The sequence below is a fragment of the Scomber japonicus genome, chromosome 12 (genome assembly GCF_027409825.1).
Source record: "Scomber japonicus isolate fScoJap1 chromosome 12, fScoJap1.pri, whole genome shotgun sequence".
NCBI classification, from domain to species: domain Eukaryota; kingdom Metazoa; phylum Chordata; class Actinopteri; order Scombriformes; family Scombridae; genus Scomber; species Scomber japonicus.
Genome location: NC_070589.1, coordinates 24,114,228 through 24,141,011, shown reverse-complemented (window position 1 = coordinate 24,141,011; position 26,784 = coordinate 24,114,228). Strand labels below are relative to the sequence as shown.

Below are 26,784 nucleotides of genomic sequence, written 5' to 3'. Positions count from 1 at the left end.
TTATATCAGTGATATCTTGAAATACTGAGGATTTATCAGCTCTGCCATAAAATGTCTTGTCCCATGACCCTGAAGTGCAATATCTTATTGAATGTGTCATAAGCTCCCTTTCTTTAGTAGAAATCGATTATTGATATTTTATTCTCTACTTGCCACACAACACAGCTTTTATTTTGAAATACCATAACCGGAAGTTTTTGCGAGGCGGAGCCTGTCATTTTCACTTCCTGGATGCACACAGCTGACAGTGCTGCACAATGAAAATACTCACTTTATTGAGCTTATTTTCCACATATTTATTAGCAAATGGCGTTAACATCGAGGTGAGTGTAAAGCTTTTGCATTTGTCTCTGACATCTCCACTATTTGTGTGATTTTACGTCGCATTTCTCCAAAAAACGTCGCTCTCGTGTTAGCCTCCGGTGCTGTCATGCTAGCCAGTCACCTGCTGTTTTGGTGATGAGCCTAAATCTAAAAACACGTATTTTTATTTATATTTTTTCATTTGTGTCACAGGATAGCGCAGGGCAATTCTTCAGCAGTGGTCACACCAATAACTGGGCTGTTCTGGTGAGTATTTATTAAGGTTTCATCTTTGCAAACATGCTAATATCAATACTCCATAAGAATAATAGGGGCAGTAGAAACATGTATGGGTCTGATTATCTGCCTCTTTTTCTATATTTTTTTATTACAGGTGTGTACATCCAGATTCTGGTTCAACTACCGTCATGTGGCCAATACTCTGTCTGTCTACAGAAGCGTTAAAAGACTGGGCATCCCTGACAGGTAATGTTGAAACTACTGTATTAGAGCTGCAAAGATTAGTCGATTGATCAATTAATCGATTAGTTGGTAAATATGAAATTAATCACCAGCTATTTTTGTAAGAAATATATGTCCAAATTCACAGTTTCAAGCTTCTCAAATGTGATATGATTCAGAAAACTGAATGTCTTTTGGATAAAAAATAAATAAAACAAGGTGTTCAAGGTTGGTTGAAACAGTGACTGACAAGTTTCACCATTTCCTGACATTTTATGGACAATGAATCCATTAATCAAAACAATATTAAACAATTAATTGATGATGAAAATAATCATTAATTGCAGCCCTACAATGAAACTAACATTCATTGAGTAAACTGTAAATACTAATTCAGAACACACTTAAATATCTTCTTTTAAGTCACTTTTGAAATAGTATAGTAGGCATACTAAGGCTTTATTATAACCTTTATTTATTAATCTATCTCTATTTGTTTTAAATGATATATTGTATGTGGGTATTTGGCATTTAATTCTGTCCTATGTTCCTTTAATGTCTGCCTTGTAAAGCACTTTTTTGGTGTTGGTTGCAAGTAGAGATAAGTGCTGTATAAATAAGATTCATTATTATTATAATAAGGTAGGCACTGATATTCTAAGCAGTTACCACTGTTGTTTTGATCTGCCTTTTTGCTAAATGAATGTGATCTAACTTAGTTTTTCATTTTAATTGTTCTTTCTGGTTCACAAGAAACAGTCCCTCTGAATGCCAGAAAAACCAAAAACAACTTATCAGGCCAGTGGTATTAAACTCCATAACTGGTTGCTGAACTTATGCTTGACTACATGAACGACTTCTATATCATATTTTCTGATATTATAATTTTGAATCTCATGATATTTTCTCTTTTTCCAGCCACATAGTCCTGATGCTAGCTGATGACATGGCTTGTAACCACAGAAACCCGAAGCCAGCCACAGTGTTTAGCCACAAGAACATGGAGCTGAATGTGTATGGAGACGATGTGGAGGTGGACTACCGAGGATATGAGGTCAGTATACATTTCACTCCTGTCACTGCTTTTTAAACAGATTTTTTTTGTTAAGCCTCATTTAAGAACATTTTTTCACTGGCTTCAGTAGTTTCTAAGCCACACTTCAGTTTTAATGAAAAAACTAAAATGTTGAGTTGGCAATATTTTGCCAGATGCACAACAGTGGTGGTGGTATGTAAGGACTTTCACCTGCTTTTAAAGACTGTCTAATATAACAAAACTCACAAAGATAAATATAAACAGGTGCTATAGGGGATCAAAGAAAAATGGTTAACATTGATTATCCAGAGTTTGCTCTGTTTGTTGACCAGGAAATGACTTGATATTATATCAATCCTCAAATAGAGGAGAATCCAAGTGCTTTGTTTTGTTATGGACCAAGGTTTTCCACTCTTTATCTCAGTTTGTTTTCGATTATTTGCCCTGCTTTGTGCTGGTTATTTAAATATGAATAAAGACATTGAACTGCCCATACATGTATGCTGTCACACTGTAATCATGTGCAAGAAAAGCTGAAATTGAAGAGAGGAAAAAAGGAGAAAAGAACACAGAAAGTAATTGATTTCACACTTTAATTAAAAGATAAGTAGAGCAGGACAAACATATTTGTGTGTTATCTCATTCTGACCTTACTGATGGAGAAAATGTTTTGACTGGTGAAAATTCTGTAGTCCTCTTTTATTTTTTTTTCTGATTGTCCCAATTTGCTAACTGTGTTATTAAACCGTTATGTGCTTTGAATGTGAAGATGCACATTACATAACTGATCTCTTCCCATTCATACTAGATTAGAAAAGTCATTGTAATTGTATCCTGTCCATGTGTCAGGTGACGGTGGAGAACTTCTTGCGAGTTTTAACTGGAAGGCTGCCGCCCAGCACTCCACGCTCCAAACGCCTCCTCTCTGATGACCGAAGCAACATCCTCATATATCTTACAGGTAATTAAAGGACAAATCCACCCTCTAAAATCCTGTTTAAACACTACATTTCATGAGTGTGTGATCTTCAGCGTTGAAGACTATTTGGAGACGAAGCATTGTTAATACTTTTCTTTGTGTGCCCACTTTCCCTGTCTCATCTACCTGTGGTTTGGTCAATAATTGGTTGCATTTCACAAAATTATTTCACAGAGAAAGGACTCAAATGTACTTCTTATGGTTTTATATTATACATTTAGGTGGAGCGAGCAAGAGAGTAGTAAGAGCAAGCACATTTTCAGCTGGCTTTAAGTGTTTTTTTAAGGTACAAGGATGTCAGTTGAGCATTAAAATACAGACTTCAGGTTGCCTGTTTGGGCAGTCATGCACAGTAGTGAAAAATATTCCACTAAAAATGATGAGTTGACTATAACAGTATTTCATTGTTTTTTAGTTGGATTGTACAGCACATTTTTTGACAGACTGCTTTGGCAAAAATTGGGAAACTAAGAGGACCTAAAAACCTGACTATTTTCTAACACTAATAGTAACTAGTTCACATCATAGTCTAGTCAGCAGGTCATATGTGTTTTACACTCCTGTGATATATTATAAAGATATTTAGTTGAAAGGTTCGGTTTTCTTTTCTCTTCATTTTATCTCACTTATGTGTCTGAATGTTGCCTCGGTCTCAGTTGTGACAGAGTTACATTTTTTTCTTCTACACAGTGCACACTGCTGCCAGCCTTTCTCATGCATCTTGTTATTTTGCATTATATATCATATTTTTGCATTATGAATAAGAAATTAATTATTGACAATATGTGTATATATTTGTTTAACAGGCCATGGTGGAAATGGCTTTCTGAAGTTCCAGGACTCGGAGGAGATCAGTAATGTGGAACTGGCCGACGCTTTTGAGCAGATGTGGCAGAAAAGAAGGTAAATAAATAAGGAATATAAGATGGTAAAGGGATTTGCAAACTAACACCAAATACTGTCTTTATTCTAGTGCAAGTTCACTTCAATTGGACTTTCCCTTTCCCTTTTCCCTGAGGGGCAATTAGCTGTGCAGCATGTCAGAAAGCATATAATGCCATGAAACTTAGCAACTTAGGAACATCTTCTGTAGGAGTTTATCTGTGAGAAATGCGGACCATGTTGTGTTTTCTTTGTTCTTATGTAATGAAGTGCTTTAGGGAATAAGAGAATATATTGTTTTGGTGGCAGAGACCTCTGATAGCCCTTTTCTCATACATTAGTATAAATTCATGGTGAAGTAAGAATTGGCTCCACTTTGTTGGTGGGTGAACTGAAGCATGAATTATAATATTCAAGTATATTATGATATGCTCTTGGTTGATTGTTCTCATTCATAACTCTTTTCAGCTTTTCAGTTCTCACCTCGCTGCAGTGATGTTGTGATGTTGTGTACTCAGGCTGTACTCAGGCTGTACTCAGGCTGTGACATCACTGTTAAGATGCAGACACACTGAATCTGTTGCAGTCTTTGTCTGTTTACCTTTTGGTGTCGACACATGATACACATAAATAACTATAACAGCAAGGAAATGACTGTGATACATCTACTGTATACGTATTAGCACAACTGTATATGAGAGTGACAGACTACTCTTTTTATAAGTGGAATTTTGCTGGTTTTAAAGCTGCTGTGGTGTTTAATCTGTGAATCCTGAGACAATAAATGAGCTAAAACGGCTTTCCGCAACCGGTGTCTCTATTATCCTCCAAACCTATCAATACAGAGTGTCTGGGTTACAGTCAAGCCGCGGGCTGCTAGATAAAAGCTTAGTGATGCGAGCTTTGATGCTGATGTGATAATTGCAGGCTTCAACTGTCAAATTACAGCCACTATCGAGACTTTTCCACCTCCCGTTATCGTCCCCAAACTGCCTTAATTCAGTCAACTGAATATAAAATATGTATCATGTTTGTATAAACATGGAAAATAAGTTGTTGTGAATTTTTCTCGTTTAAATGAGGAAAGGAGCAATGAGGGATGCGACTGAGGAAAAGGGGTAGAAACTATGCGTGGGTGTGTTAGCAGGAACTGAATGGAGCTGTCGTTTTTTCTTGGTCACCATGGCAACTGCAATATGAAAGATTGGTTAGAAGGTTGTGTGTGATACCATGTGTTATTAGAACAAATGGGTGACTGTTATGCCAGCTGTGTATTCTCTCATCATTTGCTGTTTGAGATTGTGTATCATCGTGTGTGTGTGTGTGTGTGTGTGTGTGTGTGTGCGCCTGTGTTTCTGTGTGTGTGTGTGTTTCCAGGTACAACGAGCTGCTCTTCATCATTGACACCTGTCAGGGCGCCTCAATGTATGAGAGGTTCTACTCTCCAAACCTCATGGCTCTGGCCAGCAGTCAAGTTGGAGAGGACTCCCTGTCGGTGAGTTACCATCCCTCATGTGGAAGAGATGAATGAAACATTTTTTAATAAGTAGTGAGGTTTGATACCAGAGTCTGACTGAAGGCTAAGTCAAGTGTCAGTCAAGTTTATTCAGCCTGGAATATAATCCAAGTGTTTTCTTAACCTGCTCTTTTTTGAATTTAGTTTTCACTCTGGCAGGCCAGCCATATTACCCAAGCATTTCAAAAAAAGCATTATATTTTCCAATTATGTACATTGGATAATCCTCATCCTAAAACCCTTTTCTCTTGTAACAGAAAAATACCAACAAATCCTGAGAAAATGTTTGTTGGAAAATACAAACACAAGAAGTACAAACTAAGCAGCCACATGGTCATATTAGAAAAAAACAACACATTTTAACTTATTATACTACTATACACTGCTACACTAAAAAATAAATCTTTTACCGTACATGGATCATCAGCTGGTGATGATACTGACCTGACATTTTGCCTGTGAGGTGTGGTTAAGCTATTAAGTGTGTATTTAAGACCGTTTTTACAGGATTTCTAAAACAAGTCGGCTGGAAACATTAAAAAGTCAGCCGGAGATGGTGTTATCAACCAACTGACAGAGCTACACATTTGTTTAATTAGCCTGCTCGCTACAGCTGATAATGTCTGCCTGTGACAGCTGGCAAAATCAACTGTCACCAGCTAAAAATTTAAAGTCTGCTTTTGTAAGAATTTCTGTTGGTAACTCTGCCACCGTTATCATTTTGTATTATGTGTCCTGTCTTGTTTAATCAGTTTGTTTTAGTGGCGTGTTGTCAGTGAGCTTTAAGATAACTCTGAGACAAAACATCACATGGTAGCATTTATGTTTAATATTGTCTATGGGCTCTTAAAAAAGGGGGATTGGATTGGACTAAGAAAACAGGTCTGGTTCTTGCATCCAGTACTGAATCCTCAAACTAATTTATTTTCCTCACGGCTGCTGAGGTTTCATGTAGGCAGCAGCTGCTTCTTTGAACAGACTGTATTCTTTCCAGCTGATGCTTTCATCACTCCAATTGACCGTAAAACTGTTACTGTGGTAGCCAACTAAAAATCCTGTGTTTAATTATTTGAATATTAATTATTTACCTGTTGCACACCTGTTCACAAGTTCCACGTAGCCCATTTACGCTGAGACGTGATGTGCATTTGATATCTGCTTTCTACACATTACAGAATGATACCCATGTTAATTGTCATTACACCTGCTGCCTCACTGATTACTGGTGAGAAAAAAATATTATACTTTAAAGACAAGTTACCCAAATATTTTTTCTTTTGATGCCATTACTCATCCATTAGTCTCAGCTATTTGTTAATTTAAAATGTTCTATTTATTTAATCCTGACACCATCTCTGAATACAGAAATATCTGCAAAGTACATTTTACACTAGAAATTAAAACTGCTGTGTAGTTTAGCCGCCACTCATTACGACTCCCTGCTCTTACCTGCCATCAATCATCTGATCCTGTAGCAAAAATAATTGCAGATACAATGTTTGGGATTTTTTGCTTTGATAAGCAGCTGGAAGTTGGTCCCAATTTCATTTTTAAGGAAACATCCATCTGAACTAGTGTCTAAAGACAAGAGGTAAAGAGGTATTTTGAAACAAAACTAAGAATGGATGGCAGCAAACACCTCATCTCAACTCAATGTAATAAATACTGACTGAAATACTGATAATGCAGGAGACTGATTAATCTTATTTGCCCATCTGTCTCATTTTAGCATCAACCAGATTTGGCCATCGGAGTCCACCTGATGGACCGTTACACCTTCTACCTGCTGGAGTTCCTGGAAGACATCCACCCTGCAAGCAAAGCCAACATGAACGACCTGGTGAGGATATAAGAGAGCACGTGGGCCATATAGGGCTGCAACAAACATTCATTTAGGTTATCAATTATTCTTATTTATTATTTGACTGCTTGTTAAGTCTCAGATATGAGTGAAATTACCCATGACAGTTTCTTAGAACCAAAAGTGACGTCTTCAGCTTTTTTTTGTCAGACCAAGAGTTCAAAACCAAAAGTATCTCATTTTTAATAATGATATAAACAAAGAAAAACTAAAGTTTGGCATTTTTACTTGACAAATGAAATATGATCATCTGATTGACTAATTGATTCAACACTAGTTTGCTATGCACACTTTTAAGTCAAACAGGACTCGCTGAACTCTGCACTTGAAACAGAATGTCTGATACTGTGTTAAGGTTGTCGGCCTTTGACACATGGGGGTGGAGATGGTGAGTACATGCTGCTCTGGGGCTTGGCTCAATCTTAGCAGCATCTCCCTTTTCATCTTCTCCACACCTGCAGAGATCCACTGGCTCCAGTGATGAGTCCTCATCCCCAACACCTACTCCACCTCACCAGGAGTTACTATCAAAACATCTCAAATCCTAAGTCAGGGACTCCAAGCGCAATCAATGTGCTCTGAGTAATCCTTATTATTCTTTCCAATTTTCCCCTCTCTGAAGATGCACTCTTTGTTCTTGTGCAATTTTGTAGAATTAAGGGTCGATATAATGGACCGCAAAGGCTTTCCTTTTGATGACACGGAAATAGCATCAACCTTCCTTACGAAATCCTTTACCAATCGTGTGTTTTCAAGTCCTGTTTGGCTGATCGAGATAATGTTCACTTCGGTTTAATGATTTTATTATTCTTTTCAAATGAAGAGCCCAGTTGGACAACACACGGATGAATCGTGCACATAAGAGGATTAACTCACAAGTGGTAACACACCAGGAACCGCAAAATTTAGTAATTGACGATGACATGTGAAAATGTCAAGCCTCTAATCTTCTCCGCACACTGTCACATATTTTAACACTCTCACTGCAGCTCTATCCAGGTTTTATATGTCTAGTTACAGGTCACAGTTAGTTATCAGCGGTACAGTATGAGAGGAAAGAGATGCACATTATTTATCACTGCACAGCTGAAGTTCCTGAAAGCATCACAAGGATTTTTACAGTATTTATCTACATAAATACAATGTGAATGTGGCCCCTAATGTCTTTCTGTCTTCTGTTTTTGTTTCCCCAGTTCAAAGTGTGTCCCAAGAGCCAGTGTGTGTCCACTCCAGGCCACCGTACTGACCTATTCTTGAGAGACCCAGGAAGTGCCCTTATCACAGATTTCTTTGGCAGTGTCCGCAAAGTTGAGATCACAATGGAAACCATCAACTTGACCAACCCTATTGAGCCACTGGAAGAAAAGTAAGCTCAAATGTTTTGACTCATTTTTAACTTTTTCATATGATGTGGTGTTAATAATGTGATTATAAAATGAATGGCAGCTTTTGAAAAAAACTTTATGGGTCTAATACTGTCTTTTGCTGTGTTAGAGGTTCAGTTGTTGTTGTGTAGTGATGAGTTAATGACACACGTCACAGGGAAATACACTGAGTCGAGTAGAGATGCACTGATTAGTCAGTTAATCGATTATTACATCTACAGAAAATTAATTGGTAACTATTTTAATAATTGATTGAGCGCTAAACATTTGATAGTTGCAGGTTGTTAAATGTGAAACATTGCTGTTTTTTTTTTGTCTTGCGTTAAAATGAATTGATAGTTTTGTTTTGAGCAACCAAATGATCCAAAATCCAGACATTTGATGACATCACCTTGGGCTGTAGGAAACTGTGATTTCATTTTTCTCTATTTTTTTTGGTTTATAAAAATCTAACCTTACAATTTCTTTTTTTAACTTAATATAATATACTCTGTGAAACACAAAATCATCATGGATCTATGTTACAGAAATTATATCATGATTACTTTTGAAATATTTTATATTACTAATTAGAAAAAAATACAGTATAGGGGAAAATAAGTGACACTTTTAACCCTAAAGTGTAGTGATTTTGAGGATTAGGGACAAAATGAATGTAATACCTTAATTGAGGTCATCCTCCTTTTGTTTAAATTGATGCGCCTTTGGCCAAATTCAATTTCTTTCGTATCCAACTAACTAGGCTTCGATTTCTGCTTAGAACATCTCTCATTACTGATATTGATTCCTCTACTAATGTTGAGTGTCGAGTCTGTGTTTGGGAGAGTAAAGCACACAGTGGATCTTAGTATGGGCACCCTCAAGGTGATAGAAGACTTTATTGTCAGGCTGTCCAATAGGATTATTGTCGGGACTGATAGTACAGAACATTTTGATGACATTTACTGCTTTATATAATTATCACCAGCACTTAATGCTCTATTTCACTGCGTAGTGAAGGTGATAATTGGACCTTTTCCCTGACTGTCCTCGGGTTCTAATTCAGTCACTGTTAATAAGTAGCGGGGAGTGAGCAGCAGTGTTTCTGATACATAATGTTTGGCGCTACCATGTGGTGAGCTAGACAGCATGCACCCAAGTCCCATTCAAAACACCCTGCCATTGCATTGGGTCGATGCATGTTGTGATAAATGGACTTTTCCACTAGATGGCTGCAGAGAACTGCCACACTCCTTAACATCATCCGCTTAACACCCGTTATGCATGGTGACATATTGTTTGCTTTCTCGTATTAGCCTGTTCCCACACAGACTAATCCTATAATAAGGACAGTGATCAGGAGTTTTAGGAACCACATAGCTAATACGTCAAAATCCAAACAGTCCTTCAGATATTGACTCATGACTGCAGGTGAAGAACAGTTTGATGTGTTCTGCAAACAGATTTGATAGAAATTAAAACTTTATTTCGCGATTACATGCTCCCTCCACTTCTATTAATTTCATTAAGCTGGGCTTTAATTGAACCACTGGGAGGTATTATAGTCAAATAATCTAATGCGGTTGGCTGCTAATTAGTAATTAGAGGCAATTGCCATACCGATTTTAGTCATTGGCTGTTTTGGCCTCCGGCTAGTTAGTCACTGCACACAACTTCCCCTATTACTTTATTATTGATTAGGGCCAACACATAAGGTCTGCTGCATGCAACACAGAAGCACACCACTGGTGTTATTGAGCTGGCTGTTGCCCTAATTCCATCCTAGAGAGATGTTTTATCTCCAATTCTGATGTAAGAAACCAGCAATCCCCTGATTCATTTGATGTTTTAATGGAGCTAAGTTTACTGATGCACCAAAGGTCTACTAGTGTCTTGCTGCTTCCAAAAGTGATTAAAAAAGTACTGTTGAGGAACTTCAGAGATATTGGGGACGCTAATGGTATTTTCCATCATTTTGGATGTCACATTAGTGTTTCTTTACCCCCATTTGGAAAGGATTAAGAGTAGGTGGGTAGTTAAATATTTGCTCTTTGTTCTGGTAAATGAGCTCATTATTCTAGCCAGAAAAACCATGGCCTTCACCATTAGTGGGCTTATCAAGTCATTTGATTAAAGCTCCTGAAATCTTAGTTTCAAATCTTAAGTAGTTCACTATAACATTAATTATTCATGATTAAATAAGCAATACATTTAAAGTTTAGAAGAAAAAAAAAGTTCAAACTTAAAAAAAGGCAACTAATCTGCTGCATTAGGTGTGTGTGTGTGTGTGTGTGTGTGTGTGTGTGTGTGTGTGTGTGTGTGTGTGTGTGTGTGTGTGTGTGTGTGTGTGTGTGTGTGTGTGTGTGTGTGTGTGTGTGTGTGTGTGTGTGTGATCCATCTTGACTGAGAGTGGCCTAAGCGAACCACTCCACAACTGTCCTCACATTTTGAACAGGTTTTGTTTCTACACTGCAGTAAGCAGCTTTTTTTGTTTTTTTGTTTTTAAGCTTTTTTCCACTAACTGTTTTGAGAATTAATTAATCCTTTCAGTCAATTTTCAAGAAAAAAAATGTTTTCAGGTTTCAGGTGTTTTCAGAAGGAGGAGTTACTTTCTATCTTACAGTATTTTTAGATTGTTACTTTGACAGAACAAGCAATTTGAATGTTCCTTCAGCTTCTGGTGAATTATATATATATTTTTTACTATTATCTGACATTTTCTTTTTAGAAATATGATTAATTTAGAGACTAATTTGCATATTAAACAATAATAAATGAGTACTTTTGACAGTTTTTGTTAACAGAATAAGGACTTATTTATACCTTAGTTCGGACGGCACTGGTAAAGTTGAATAATAGTGTTTCATAAGACCTGAAAATGGGTCCTAGTGAACCCTTTGTGTTCCCACAGAGAAAAGATCACAGATGTCCTCTGAAACAAGCTGTTATTGAATATAGTGATGCTTTAATCCACTTTTGTCGGCTCATTCGGCCACTCAGGCAAGTGGAGGAGGATATTTGATGGGTACATGTGTGTACAAGTGTGCCTGTCTCATACTCATCCTCTAGCTCTCTTTCCCTCTCTCTTCTTCTCTCCTCTCAACCATTTCTAAATGGCCGTTTTTCCTCAGAACAGGCTCTTTCATTAAGTGAATTGCACTTGATGGAGAGGACATTTTAATGGACCCCCTCAATCCTCTTCATTATACATAGGTTTAACAGTGTAATGACATTGTGTAGTTACTCACTTCCAGCTATGGGTGGGTGTTGACCAAAACACGTCTTTCTGTGGGTCACACAGCTCCCAGAATAATTATAACTATCAAATTAAAGCGGAATTTCATATCCCATTGAGTTATTAAGTAAATGTAATGTAATTTGTGACCTGGAGCGCCGGAGAGAGTCCCCAAAAACTACTTGGGCCATTAGAAGAGCAGATGTTAAAAGGAAATTTGTTTGACCTAAAGATGACAGCTGGAGACAGCAGTGATACCCGAGCTGGAGGTGGGGAGGGGCAGCCACATCCATTAGAATCAGCTAAGTGGATTGAAAAATCCTCTCCAAAAATCTCTTTATGGAAAATAAAGTGGAAAGTGGTTTGAATTGAATTAGAGCTCATCTCTTGTGCTAAGTAAAAGGGGGGGGGGGCAGCGGTGAGACATCGGTGCACAGTGACATGTTTCCAGCGGCAGAAAAAGCTTAGAGCACGTATAAAGCTCAGCAGGAGATTGTCTCCCTGCCTGCCAGTTCGGCCTGTTTTCTTCTGTCTCTGTTCTCGTCTGTCAGAGCAACTTCTGCCCTACCGCACAGACATGTCGAGAAGAGAGCAGGGCACAGAAATGCAGTTAAAAAGAAAAGAATAAAGGCTGAAAAAATACAGGAAAGGAGATGCAGAGGAGCAGAAACCACAGAGGGAAAAATGTTGAGTGAGCGACTGAGACCAATACCAAAAGTAACTGAGGGAAGAAAAAAGACAAAAAGAAAAAGGAAGAAAAAGGAGAGCAGGTTGCCTTTCTGAGCAAGTGGTTGGAGGAGAGCCATGGTGACTCACTAAGGGATATGGCCCACTTTGTGAGCAGCTGTCTGACCTGAACTTTCTTTGATTAGCCAGAGACAGCCACTCAGTTAAACCTCCACTCGATTGTGACCTTTAGCTGAGATGCTTCTTCTTGACTCTGTATCAGAATGGGATGTTGGAGTCAAACGGTCGCTCAGATAAATACACGGAAGTACACAAGCATTTAAAACTGCCCGTGGCAATTTAGCATCTTGGTTGAAGAATATTTTCCACATTGAATATATATTGTATATTTAGTGGTCAGGTAGAGTAAATCTGCAAGTAGTAGACAGAATGGGACTTTTTCCTGCATTGTACTTTTAATTAGTCATTTACAGTATGCTGAGGATTTAATGCATTTAAAGCAGCAGTATAGTATATGTAGGCTTTATTTGAAATTAATTACAGTGGCCATGTTCATTGTAATAAAGAACATGTCATTCAGTGCAACAATGTGACTCATTATTGTATTTTTAATGTGTTATTTAACAATGGCAGTGTTAAATAACTGCAACGCAGGGAAGCCCTGTGACTGGATAACCTGTTGCATATCTGAAAGGTCACAGCTTTTTATTAATCTTGGATCACATTAATGGATGTCTATCCATCAACTGCCATGTGGTGACCCTTTTTCAGTGTCCTTGACAAAGACACTGAACCCTTAACTCACTTCATTAATATAATTTGCTGAGGCTAAGAAAATGGAATGCTTGCAGTGTAAATGTCTTGTTTCTGTGTATTTTAGTTGCCAAAAAGGATGAAAGACCATATTTTACTTTAGAAACTAAGTGTTTCTGCATTGATTTCTGTCCATAAAACACATTACTCATGATTGTACCCTTAACCTTGGAGGCAGGATGCAAGGTTTTCTAATTAGGTGTTAATTGCTCTTTCTGAAATGATGCCTATGCTTTTCAGAGCTCTCAGAGCCTTTTTAAAAGCCTGTTAGTTACCTCATGTTGCTTAGAAAATCTATGTAAGTGAAAGTTATACACCTTGGCAGATATTATCAGTACGAAATGGCTCCTTAGATACTTATTTAATTTGGCTGCACACAAATGTGATGAGCTTCAGAAAAATCTAAAGCTGCATTCTCATATTTCACTTGCACTTTCAATCTCAATGAGACTACCTGGCTAACTAAAGGATTAAATTCAATTCAATTAAATTTGAAAAAAACTCAAAAGCAAATCCTTCACAACCTAACAGTTTTGTTTTCCTTTACAGATTTTGTTGTTATATTTATAGCAAAATCTATTACAAATTTCAGGCTTATCCAACTGATATACATACTGTAGTACTTAAGAGATGAGACCAGAAGCTTGTAGTACAGACTGACTCAGGTATTCATGACAGTTTATGGAAGTTTTGAAACAAATCCAGAGTACATATTGTTGAGCACATTAAATCCTCACAATTGAATTCATTTTATATTCAACAGCTTGCCTCCTTTTTTCTTTTGATATCACTGACTTCCACTTGAGAGGCTTTTCCCTCCAGATCTATGTTGTTTGGTGCAACAGAGCTCATGCCACTCCGTAAAAAAGTATATATGTAACCCCATTATCATTTCTATTTCTGTCACGTATAAACAGGAAGAGAATAGGACAGCATTCATTGAGAGCACTGCTGCGTGATTGTAACATGTTAGCAAATGAAATGCAGCAGAAAGAGGTTTGCTGTGTGGCATCAACAAACAGCAGCTGCATCACAGGTTGTTTACCTGTTCAACACATCTAATGCCAGCCCTGTGTCAGTGAGTTGAAGTTGAGTCTGAGGCTCCCTTTAAGTTTCAAATGCCACAATGTTCACTCAGGTTTTAGAAAAACAAATCTAACTGGAGAGTGCAATGTGGGTAGTTCAGGGAGCCTGGGAGTTCATTTGTATCCATTTGCAATGCATATCACTGACACACACCTCGTCTACGCACACACTGCCAGAAACACTGGGGTCTGTTCCTGTTCCTGACAGCTTTTCTTCATCACTGAACAATAGTGGCCCATATAACAAAAGTTTAATGCTTCCAAAGTGCATTTTACTTACTTAAGGTAAATGCTAAAGAATAGCGCTGTTTTGTGTGTGTTTTGTCTTTTAGTCCTGTGAATGGAGAGCTGCAAACAGAGGTTACATACTCATACGTGGACCAGCTGCCAGTGTCTGAGATCATCCATCAGGTAAGAGATCCACACAAACACCAGCTCCATGTAAGACATATTAACATTATTATACCTAGACAAGACTTTTTGTGTTTGTCATCCTTTCTGCTTCAGCGTAGGCAGCCATTTGTTCAGGCTCCTGTGTTTTTGTTATTTGAAGTGTGTCCACTCTCGTTCCTAATTTGGCCACAGAACACAAAGTTATGTGCAACATCCACCAACAGATGTCTTTGTGCCGTGTCCATGGTGACAGCTCTAAGTGTGAAATGCAAGTGCCTCCTGGTCTCGGTGTGGAGGGGCCACCGTGAAATCCAGCAGAATGGATAGGCAGGATCGTGGTAAAGAATTGTGCATTCACCTCATTCCCAAATGGATTGTGGCTTTCAGTCGGGCCGACCTTCACAAATGAACACCTATTTCTCCTCATTCCACCTCAGGAACATGTGCTCTGCATTCAAATAGCAGCTTGTGGGTCCTGTATCTGTTCTTGCAGGATTATCAGCCTATTAAAAATACTATTTCTATACTCCCACTTCAACTTGTGCCTCAGAAAAGTAAAGACATCACATTAATCCTTGCCACAGGCAAGAGCAGACATTATTGGTGATTACTTTTAGGCTTCAGCTGCCACTGAGCTGCCCATACTAAAAAATACAAAAGGGGCATATCTATACAGTATTATCCAATGCAATAATTAGCTGTGTCAAACCCCAGATTTACTGTCCATATTAAAACCTAAATTTGTATTCAAATGTTTTACATTTTAACAAAGATAAGGCAAGTTGTTAGAGTAAGGGTTAGATCTCCTATAAGTTGCCAGTAAAGTGCTTGTTGGGTGGATGAATACCTTCAAAAACCTGCTCCCCATACACCTTTCAGACGTCACCATTGGGGGTATGCGTCAGACCATTTCTGTAACATTCACACCTGCTTGATGCAGCAGTTGGTCAACTGTGTGGAGGTGAAAAAGCAGTCAGAGTTTGACCTTCTTTCTTAAGCTTTCTTCTTTCATTTTTACACATCTATTTCTGTCACTCCTCATATATACAACATAGTGCAACACTGTGAAAGTGTACCAGGAGAGACTGCCTGAAAAGTTGCACTGTTACTCCCGTATTTAAACAGTATCACAATATTTCACTTCCCTTTTCATGATGGCTGGCTTTGATCCATCATATTAATCAGTTATTTTTTAGCATAACCTGACCATTAGCCATAGTGGTGCTGTCCTCAGGGAAGGTCATCTTACAGTATCTCCTTGGGTTTAAAAAATTCCAACGAATGCAAGGCAGACTATTTAACATGATATTCTTGTTGAGGAGAATATGACAGTTCCGTATATTCCATTATTTCTTTTACTTTATATGCTTAAACATATGTTAAATGCTGTAAAAGTGTCAAACCTGGCTTTGTGTTTCAGCTAATTTGTGTGGTTTTCACAACAATGGTCACCACCTCCCTCAAAAAAAGCTGTTTAGCTGTTTTTGATTTGTAAGACATCAAGACTGTGTGTCGAAAACAGTTAGTAATGTGTTGAGGTCTCATATGATTGAAATGATCATAGGTCATTCAGTGACTACAGTAAAACTGGAGTGGCTGACGTTTGACTTGACAATGATATTTGTCTCCTCTGTCGAGGCAGACACTAAACTGTTGGTGCTGATACAAGGGGTCAGATCCAGCTGACTGAGTACCTCTCTCACACACACACACACACAACACTGCTGGGAATATTGTTGGTGTGAATAAAGGAGTCAGTCAGTTGGCACAGAGAAATGAGGCTGACCACAGGCCTAGGCTCTGTCAGACGACTTATTGAGTGTCGTGATGGGAAACTGGAGGGGTCTCCACACCCAGTGGCACTCTGGTAAATTAGCTGAGGACTGCCTCTAAAGCCTGGCAAACACAGGCTGGTTGTAGATGTGCTTCCCGCTGCTCACATAAGAGTGCCCGGTAAACTGTGTATGTAATTTTCAATACATAGAGGCAATCACACTATTGAAAGATTGCACGATCACTCACACAAACACATCCCATTAAGCCTCTGCTATCTGCTACTTGGCTTCATATCTTGACTCACACTCTCTTTTGCCTCTTTTTTCCCTTCTGCCAGTTAATCTTCATACATCTTTTTCTGTCTTTCTTGTATTTCTGTCCTCCCCCTCCTCTTTTTAAATGCATCCACACGTACGACACACAAACACGCTCGTCAACCCGACGACCCCTGCCAGAGATTTTGATTATCAGCTAGCACTCCTGCTGGGTTGAAGATGGGAGTCTTGACAGACTGACTCATCTCTCTCCTCCTCACTATAGTCCATCTGCACTGCAGCAGAATGACCAATGTCCATCAAGCCTATTGACAGCTCCTCTGTTTTTGATTTGCTGTCATATTGTGTGCTGCAATCTCGGAGATATCTTTGTTTTCATGCAGGTGTGGTAGCGCCCTTTGTTGTCACTGATCAGATGCACTCATCTGAAGAGCTAGATGAGATTGAATCTCCTAAGATTTGATCTCCGAAATATTCCCAAGTGTTTTGTAGCTGATTTCAGTTGTGCCACCAACAAAAACAAATCATATAAACAAACTATTTTTCCATTTGCCAGTAGAACTTGAGTCAACTTGTAAATAGAAAAGACATAAGATTGACTGATGGTGGATGTATAAGGCTGTGCTATATGGCATCTGTATACAATCTTGTATGCTGATGTGTGCATGTGAGGAGTTGATTAATGCCCTGTTACCGTAAGCTGTTGTCACATTAGTGGTTCTACCTCCTCTTCCCAACCTCACACATCTCATCAGGTTGCCAATGCCTGATCACAATATGTTCATTTCTGGAAATAACTAAAAGGAACTCTTTTTTTCCCCCCGCTCCACTCTCTAGTGTATTCTACTTTTTTTCTCTCTCTCGCTGCTGTGAGTCCTGGTCTCTGGCGTCAAATTGTTATTTGTTCTTTTGCCAGCTTGACGCCACACCATATGGCTCCAGAGAATTGAAAATGAAAACAGTGAAAATTAATGCTTCGCCTCCCTCCCATTCCTCTCCAAATCCTCACTCAGGCTGCAACAGTGACGCTTTTTCAAAAGTGGATGTTGGGATTGTGTGGATCACAGGCCAAGCCCACTCTGACAAGCTCCCTCCGTTTAATCAAATATCAATTGGAATTTGTGTTTCTGCATTCCTCATGCTCAATAATTACAAATTATGTGCTCTAGAAAAGCAAAGTATGCTTCATGAGAGAAAAACAAACCCTCTACTTCCACTGTCCAGCACTTGCTGAGGGCTTAAATGTCAAGACAATACAGTGGAGAGTCCTGGCAGCGCTCAGTGACTACTGCTCTGTCACCCAGCTCTGCACAACTTACATTGCTGCAGTTTTGACCTTGGAGTGCTACTGTTTGGCAGGGTGTTTCAGACCTCCCTCAATGGCCATTAGCATCCTGCGTGGCCATGTTAATTAGCTCCAATCAATCAGATGGGTAGCCGTTAATTGATTTTACCGGTGAATTGAATACGCAACACAAAGTGCGTGTAATGGAGGCAGGCTGCTTGAGTGTAGGTCCCTGTCCTTGGCTGTGGCATGTGAATGGTTTCATCATTGAAGGTCAGCAAACACTCGCCTCTTTTCTGTTTCTCTCTCACAGCTGTTTCTCTCCTCTCGCTCATCCCCATCCCTAACATTTTTTTCATCCTGCCATCCTCCATTCAGTTTTTCTTTATCTGAAGGATTTTCATTGTGTTTTCTTTTCTTTGGAAAAAGCAAAAACTCATACATGTCTGTGAGCAGATTAGAGCATTGATTTCTATTGAAGGCAACTCAAATTTGACTTTCAAAGTCGTTTATAAATTTGTGACCTTATCGAATATTAATTTAATCAGTTAGTCTGCCAACAGAAAACATATTAACTGTTTTGATGAAGGATTGATCTGTTGTCAAGCTCCGTAATTGTAAAGATTTTCTGCTTTTCAAAATTTCAAAACTTTGGATTTTAACATTTTCAGCAAACAAAAACAGGCAATTTCAAGAATTGCACCTTGGACAATGTAAACTAGTTGGGAGGTTTTTTTCCACAAGTTTTTCAAGATTTAAGTTTCATTTAAGTGATAGATGATACATAAGGCAGTATGAGCCTTTTGGGTTTTCGTTTGTATATGTCGGCTGATAGGTAACAAGAATTGTTTGAAAGATGCGTCTGATGTCTTTTGAGAAACAGTGTCTATCACAGTTTTTCCACTAGAGAAAACTGAGATGTTTGTTTTTCACCGTAAAATGTTCACTCATTCTCGGTCACAGATCTTAAAGAACCAAATGTAAGCAATCTTTATCAGTGATGTTTTTTAATCATTTTTTACATAGAGACTATCGACAGATATATGTTTGTGTTTTTTTAACTCTCAGCCATAAAAATGGAGTATAGATCAGGCTACATTTTATACACTAAACAAATGACTGAATAATTGAAAACAAGAGACAAATAGTGAACATAATCTTTAGTTGCAACCCTAATTTAGTTTCATTTGTGGAGACTGTGTGTAGATATCATCCGCTGTGCTCTGACTTCATACTGCTTTACTTCTCTTCTAATGTTTTTCTCCCTAACTTCGCTCTTGACATATGCTCCTCTCTCTGCTGGCTATGCTGACGTGGCTTCCTGTCACAGTCGATCCATCTCCCTCTGCTCTTCCCTACCCAAGGGTCTTGCACTTACACACACACACACACACAGACACATATTCGTGCACACACACAGTGAGTCACAGTCACGCTCTTGAAGCATCACTGCCTAGTACGGCAGTTATAGCTCTCAGGATAGGAAAGCCCTTCACAGAGTGATCCGGTGCACTGAACGCAACACTAGGACAGCACAGGACCTACTTTCAGGACATCTACAGCAGGTGGTGCAGGTCCAGGGCAAACTGGATCATTAAGGACAGTCTCTGCTCCATCATAGCCAAAGAGACTGTGAGGCTATGGAGTTTATTCCCCCAGGCCATATGGACCTTGAGCACTTAAACAACACATCTTGCAACTGTTTTGCACTTTGCATCTTTTTACAGCTCAGCACCTTTGATACACATACTACATTTGCTTTTCACTCACTCTCGCTAACACTGTAAATTGTTTATAACTTGCCACTTATTTCTTTCTATTTAATATTTACCTTACTTTTATTATGTACATATTACTTTTGTGACTGCTTTGTATTATCATTATATTGATATTTACTTTTACTTCCTGTATGTAGCTCTATATTTATTTATAGCTTTACATTTGTTGTTTGCACAGTTATCGTAGTTGTCGCAATTTCATTTCACAGCTGTAGCACATGTACAATTATGCATATGACAAATACATTTCTTGAAATCCTGCACAACTCTGCCAACCATTGTCACAGAGGTCAACTGGCCCCGATGGCCACATGCTCCCAGTCGTCTGTTATGAACATTCCCAGCTGTCCTTTTCCGCTTTCCTCTTGGTAATTAACCCTGGGCTCCTCTTCCTCTGTTCCCTTCGGTCACTTTGTCACCAAGATTGAAGCTGAAAGTGTCCCAACTCAAATTTTGTTATGTAACACAAATTTGATGCCTGTGATGTAGTCAGAGCAAGGGGGAAAAAAAACGCTCTGAATTAATGATTTGGACATTTATGCGGTCTGAAATCATCGGCCGTGCAAAGGCTGTCTGACCTGTCGGATCAGTATTCATGTGATTATGTCAAGTCTCCACAGGATAGATCGATGTTGTCATAGCCCTGTGTCCGTTAAACCAGAAAACATAGAAGATGACAACTCAAGCATGCTGGCAAATTTAATTGGGAAATGGGATGTGTGTGTGTGTGTGTGTGTGGGGGGGGGGGGGGGTGCAGAGTTTTCAGTTTAACTAGAACAGTCAAGTCAAAATGGATCGCACTCGAAATTGTGAGTGGATTCTGGTTGCACTGTCGCGAAAAATCAAGCTGCAAAGCCAACCTGCTACCATGACTGCATAATGTGCTTTTTTACACTGAATTTCACCATTATTTGTGTGATTTAATAAGTTTGCCGGTCATGTCAGGATGGAGGTCTGTTTCAACAGATGTTAATGTTAGATATGCCCGTCTGTTGTGGCAGTCCTATCTCGTCTCAGAAAGTATCTGAATTCACTTATGATTCAGAATATTTAACACATTTGGCCAGGCTTAAAGGATAATTACCGTTTTTTACAACCTGGACCTTATTTCTAGCATAAAATACGATCATTTACTCACCCGGACAACTTTGGTGTCATTTGGAGTCGTTCGGACGAAATTAGCTCCAGTGGAGCGCCGCGTATATCCGTATAATGCGAGTACACGGGGCACCGAAGCGCAGACTCTATATAACGCATGATCTGCTGCGAAACTAGTTCATTTCACCAATATTTTGTTATGATACGTTAGTGCTATTCCCCTCCGAGCCCTGGGTTGTCTGGGTGAGTAAATAATCATATTTTATGTTAGAAATAAGGTCCAGGTTGTAAAAAACGGTAATTATCCTTTAATATACACAAACATGAGACAGTTTTGCATCAAATACATGTAATCCCTCCATTAGTATGAGACAATTGTTTGGAACTGGCTCAACTTTTTTTCCCAATGTAATGCATTGCCATCCAACAATGAACAAACAAACAAAACACATGCATGTGCACAATCTAAGACAATATTTTGCCACCTGAAATCTATTTCTCAAACTGGTGTTCATGGATCACATTTCATTTACTCACTTGTACAAATCAATCAAACAACAACAATAAAATCATTTAAGGTTAGGGGGAAAATAATGAGGTGTCCTTAAACCATCAATAAATAATATCTAACACTACACTACTACTACTGATACTGTACAATACCTAATAAAGTCTGCTAATAACCTTTTTCCAACTGAGCCCCAACCACTTCAAACCAGTGAGAAGAGTGGAGACTGGAACACAAATACAGAAATCACTCATGACAAAAAATGTGCTCTAATTAAGGCAGAAAATAGCAAGTCCATTCAGGCTCCCATTCATTCACAGTAAGAAGCTGTGATTGAGACCTTTAGCACAGGCCTTTTATAAAAACAACAACACTTTGACATCTGACACCAGACAAACAAGTTCATAATTCTGTCTGTTCTCAGACATGTTTTCTGTAGTTTCTCTCTCTCTCTCTCTCTCTCCCTCTCTTTTAAAAACAGCACTGAATCAGACACTGAAAGTATTTCTTTATAGTTTGAGCTTCATTGTTTCAGTTGTTCAGTGAAGTCATTGCTTTTCTGTTGAAGCGCTTTGAGCTCTTACTGCATAACCTGCAGCTGGGTTCTGTCAGACACTATCTACTGTAGATACACTGTAGGTGGGCGATGTGCCTGCAACTGACTGGAGGTTTGGATTGTAGTGCCAAAGCTCCTCTCTAAGCTTGAATTTGTCTCTTTTTTTTTCTCCTTTTGATTCCACTTGCCATTTGTATTTATTGCCAGACATGTTAGGCCATTAAAAATAACCTATGCAGAGAGCGTCAAGTAAAATCTGCAGTGGGAATGCAACTTGAAATCAGAAGCCCTTTTGCCTTGTAACTCCAGCCGTGACTGTCCAACACGATGCTTAGCCTGGAGCTCGGGGCTGACGTGGGTTGCAAACGCCTCTCAGTCTCTGCTTTAGCATTCTGGATGGCTGTGGAGCTCTATTGATTTGACTTGATTGAGCTGTTAAATAAATTTGGAGTCAGACGTAATCCAATTTTACTGCTGTCTTCAGTCTTTATACATTGGAAATTGGCAGCGTTGTCACGTAACCTGGAGTTTGGATTGAAAAGACAGCCTTGAGAAGACAGTACCCTGCACACAGAAGTTGCATGGAGGAACGAGTACACAGACACACACAGTTCCTGAAATGAGCTTTTCGCCTCACTTACCAAGGGCTGTTAAACTAATAAGAAATTAAAATAATTTATACTGGCTAAAGCAATTAATATTCATTATTCAAAGAAACATGTAATAAGTCCCACTCTAAATGCTATTTCATGAATAGAGTCAGGTGCAGTGCTTTATTTTAAGACTCTCTGTATTATGCAGTGTTCATGTTCATCATCAACCCCGTCTTCACGAGCTGAGATAATGCCACTTTGTGTAGAAGGAGCCTTTCAGTCACAATTGGAAAAATCTGCTTGAGTTGAATGGCTGATGAACTGAGTTGTATATTCATCGGCAGGGAGAACGTTTCAGAAACAGGTTGAACTTAATGAAACTGAGGTGTTCAAATGCTAGACAGATTTTACTGGCGTTTGGTGCTCAGTGAGTGGTAATTTCAGACATTACACACAATTTGTATTGGCACTAATGCTGCTGAAGGTACCACTGTATGTATACCTATTCAATCATCCTCTGATAGTGACCAGTTGAATGCACAAAACAATTTACTCACATTTTACAGAGCAAATAGATCATTTCAAAACAGCCAGGTGCGAACAGTCATCAGGATGGGAAGAAATATGATTCTGTCTTCAGTACAATTAACACATTATATATACGCTGGTTATATGATGGTGTTTGATCAGAGCCTCACAAGCCCAACATTTTCTTCCAATTTGCTGTTCTGAAATGCGACTGTGAATTGTTCTGAGGTTATAAATACTAATCTGGGAGAAAATTTGAGAGATAGTCACTAACTTTAAGTGCTGGGCAGGTGGCATACAGCAGGTTCTTTTTGGAGCTTTTTGTGCTAAAAATGGTTGCCTACAGGGGGTTGATGAAAGCTACTCAGAGTCAATTATACAATTAATGTGTAAAGCAAAGCAATGAGCTAAAAGTGGGAAAAGAGCTCTGAGGATCTATGGAGTTTGATTATAATTCTACACAATTTCAGTATCACAGTGTTTGATTAATACATTTAATTTGATCCACATGTTCTGTTGCAGATAACTTTTGTATGAAAGTTTTATGCGTCTGTGACTTTGTAGGGAGTAACGACCCTGGACTGGGTTTTCACACCAGCATTTAATCCTCCGGGGCTTGTCAAGCTGCTGTCAGCCTTGCTCCAGCTCCCACTCCCACCGCAGTGTGTCCGTGAATGTGTGTATTTCAGATACGGATGTACTTCAGAATGAGTCAAGTCAATTTTATTTATGTATCACCAAATCACAAGAAAAGTTATCTCATGGCACTTTTCATATAGAGCAGGTCAAGACCGTACTCCTTTCATTTACAGAGACCCAAAATTCCTGCATGAGCAAGTACTTGGTGATGGTGGCAAGGAAAAAACGGAGTAAATGTACACTGGATACTGTAGTGGTGCTCAGGGAAGCAAGTGAGGCAGACAGACAGATTTCTCGAGGACTTTACAGTATGTCGGCCGACTGTTGTGTGAACAGTTTGCAACTCAGGCAGACTCCGGGTGCTTACTGTGTGTTCATCCTCCTTGCCAAGTAGTGGGGGTTTTGGCTTTGAGGGATACCTTTTCTGACTGTTGAATTCCTGATGGAATAATGGCAGCTTGTATAGCAAGGGATAACAAAAATCTTTTAAGTGCGTCCTCACAGCCTATCTATAGCTTTGTCGCTAGCAGAGGAGTTAGGAAGATTTTTTAGAGGTTAAATCTCATCTCTCTGCAGAATATCACCGCCGCATTAGCATATAAATGTGCTCCTTGTGAGATGCATGTTTAATACGGCGGAGATTTAAAAGTATAATCATACACAAAGTGATGATGTGGCAGTGAATGGGACAAACACAAGACAGGGGAGGGGTGCTGATGAGCTTTACCACCCGCTTTTTGTGTGAACCTTTGTGTTTGTGTGTGTGAGACGGCAGATAGTGTACATAAAATGTGTGTAGAGATAAAGTGAGCGTGTGTGTGCGTGAGTGTGTGCTTCTGCGCCTGCCTGCCTGTGTGAATGACAGAACAATCAGCGGTGGCCTCAACAGGAGATATATACACACTATTACTAACCTGCAATCTCCCCTCCCCACCCTTCCATGCCCTGCTCCACTTTCTTTCCCTGGTCCCCACCCTCACATTACCTTGTCTCACCCCCCCACCTGCCCTCAGAAACCCAAACAGAAAGACTGGCATCCTCCTGATGGCTTCATCCTGGGGCTGTGGACCCTAATCCTCCTGGTGTTTTTCAAGACTTATGGCATCAAGCACCTCAAACACATCTTCTGAGGGCTCCATGTTTACGTCGCTGGATATCAGAGGATGTGGAGCTGAGGGAGACCAGGAGCCTGGACTGAAGGGATATTAGAGGGAAGGAGCAGTTTGTGACAGGCTTGTTTTTTACCCTCCATGGAGCTGCCTGGCCAGATATGCTGTAATGCTACTGATGCCTTTTTTTACTTTGTTATGATTGCTCCCTACACTGATGAAAGGTTAACACATTTTTTACATTTGAGGAGAAATGTTAAATACTTGAAAGTCCATGCATAAGATATGAGTGTTAGCATGCGTATACCTACAGCAAAACAGCCATTTTTACCTGTTTCATGTATTCACTCTGACAAGGACATCAATATATTTATTTATTTTATTTTTTTGGGTGTCAAGTTCTGTTTTGTTAAGCCATTCCATAATTGCGCTGATTTGGCTAAAATGCACTGATTCGAGTCCTTAGATAAGAATTTAATTTATTTTTGAGAGCTCTGCACATTTCAGCAGCAGCTTTTTTTTTTTTTTAAGTGCTACTCAGAACATCTACTCAGTCAGAAAGGGAATTGTGCCACGAGAGCAGGCTGATTGGCTGTAAGTGAGCTGTGGAGAGATTACAATTTAATGTCTCTCTCGTCCATATACAGTACACCTCTTGACCGTCATATCATGCTTGTGAAGGATAACAACCCTACATAATACCATATCACATGATGGACCCATCTACTTTACCATTCACCAAATTGCCCTCGTAGCTCTCTAGCTGTGTACTCCACTGATTGTATTCTGGCTGATGGACAGCTATTTCCCAGCCATTCAACGTCTCATGCTACAACAGCGATAAGTGAGTGATAACCTAGTAAGCTGCCAGCCATCCCAAATGAATCTTCTCATTGCTGGGACATGTTTTCCTCCTTTTTTTTTTCTTTCTTTCTCTCCATATGTAACCACTTTACATTAGGGCCATTGTTGGGGGAATGACTGATGCTCATGGCATATGGATTGAACCGGTGGTAGTTTATCTTTGCTCCCTTGGCGTGTGGACCCGCCCATCGGGGTGCCCAGTGCCACTCTGCCTGGCGGCTGATGTGGAAAATAGATGGAGCTGGAAATGAAACCATATGTATCAGAAGGCAGCTGCTGTGTCAGCCACTGTGTACCTTTTCTTATACATTATTTATGCAACACTTATTTCCTCCTCCTGATTCCTCCTTGTTTCTTATTTCCTGTAATCTTATTCCTCCTGCTTCCCTTTTGGTGAGAGCTAGCACATTTTATTTCCTCAATTGGTGAGATTTTGATGCCCTGATTAAAGATGAAATACTGAATCAAAGGAATGAATGTATGTCTTTAATTGCCTTTTTTTCCTTTTTAAGAAGATGTTAAGCTTCCTTAATTCCTCTCTAATACTATTTGAAGACACCAGATCTGTTTTATTGTTACAAAACCTTGAAGGTACAGTGCATTCAGAAAGTACTTGAACTCCTTATTTTCCTTTGTTCCTCATCAATCTACACTCAATATTCCATATTGACAAAGTGATCTCTCTTGATCATCTTTAAGATGTTTCTAGACCTTGATTTTTACATCTTGATTGGAGTCTGCTTGTGGTAAGTTTAATTGATTGGACATGATTTGGGAAGGCACACACCTCTTTATATGAGGTCTTGCAGCTAACCATGAATATCAGAGCAAAAACCAAGCCATGAGGGCTTTGTTAAAGGTTCCTAAAAGCACTTTGGCTTTTAGAACCGCAGGACTCTTCCTCGAACTAGCTGCCCAGCCAAACTGAGCAATCAGGGGAGAAGGGCCTTGGTACGAGAGGTGACTAAGAACCCAGCGGTCAGTCTGGCTGAGCTCCAGAGACCCTGATTGAGAAGGGAGAAACTCTCACAAGGACAACCTTGACTGCAGCCATCTGGCCTGTATGGATAAATAGGGAAATTAGGAAATGTTGGTGATTAAAAGAACTAGAAGTGAAGCCAAGTGTGTGGTACTTTTTCCTATAAATCCTATCTGCATT

General features: G+C 39.3%; 2 protein-coding genes across 3 annotated transcripts in view; one reads left to right on the top strand and one right to left on the bottom strand.

Annotated features, from left to right (window-relative positions):
• Positions 1–213: 213 nt before the first annotated feature.
• pigk (phosphatidylinositol glycan anchor biosynthesis, class K) lies at positions 214–26,647 on the top strand. Of its 2 annotated transcripts, XR_008322003.1 has the most exons (12): positions 214–323; positions 517–570; positions 698–789; positions 1,684–1,819; positions 2,651–2,762; positions 3,587–3,683; positions 5,040–5,157; positions 6,908–7,018; positions 8,233–8,405; positions 14,556–14,634; positions 24,666–24,927; positions 25,409–26,647. XR_008322003.1 is itself a non-coding variant. In XM_053330309.1 (11 exons), the coding sequence occupies exons 1-11, from the start codon at positions 258–260 to the stop codon at positions 24,780–24,782; spliced, it is 1,155 nt and encodes a 384-aa protein (XP_053186284.1). In that variant the 5' UTR covers positions 214–257; the 3' UTR covers positions 24,783–25,143. The 2 variants fall into 2 exon arrangements, 1 of the variants encoding a protein (XP_053186284.1); XM_053330309.1 differs by lacking the exon at positions 25,409–26,647 and having other exon boundaries at positions 24,666–25,143.
• The window catches only part of st6galnac5a (ST6 (alpha-N-acetyl-neuraminyl-2,3-beta-galactosyl-1,3)-N-acetylgalactosaminide alpha-2,6-sialyltransferase 5a), a 47,551-nt gene continuing 47,214 nt past the window's right edge, over positions 26,448–26,784 (bottom strand). The window contains exon 7 of the mRNA XM_053330763.1: positions 26,448–26,629. Within this exon, the coding sequence (XP_053186738.1) occupies positions 26,448–26,629 (182 nt within the window). The remainder of the gene's footprint in view (positions 26,630–26,784) is intronic.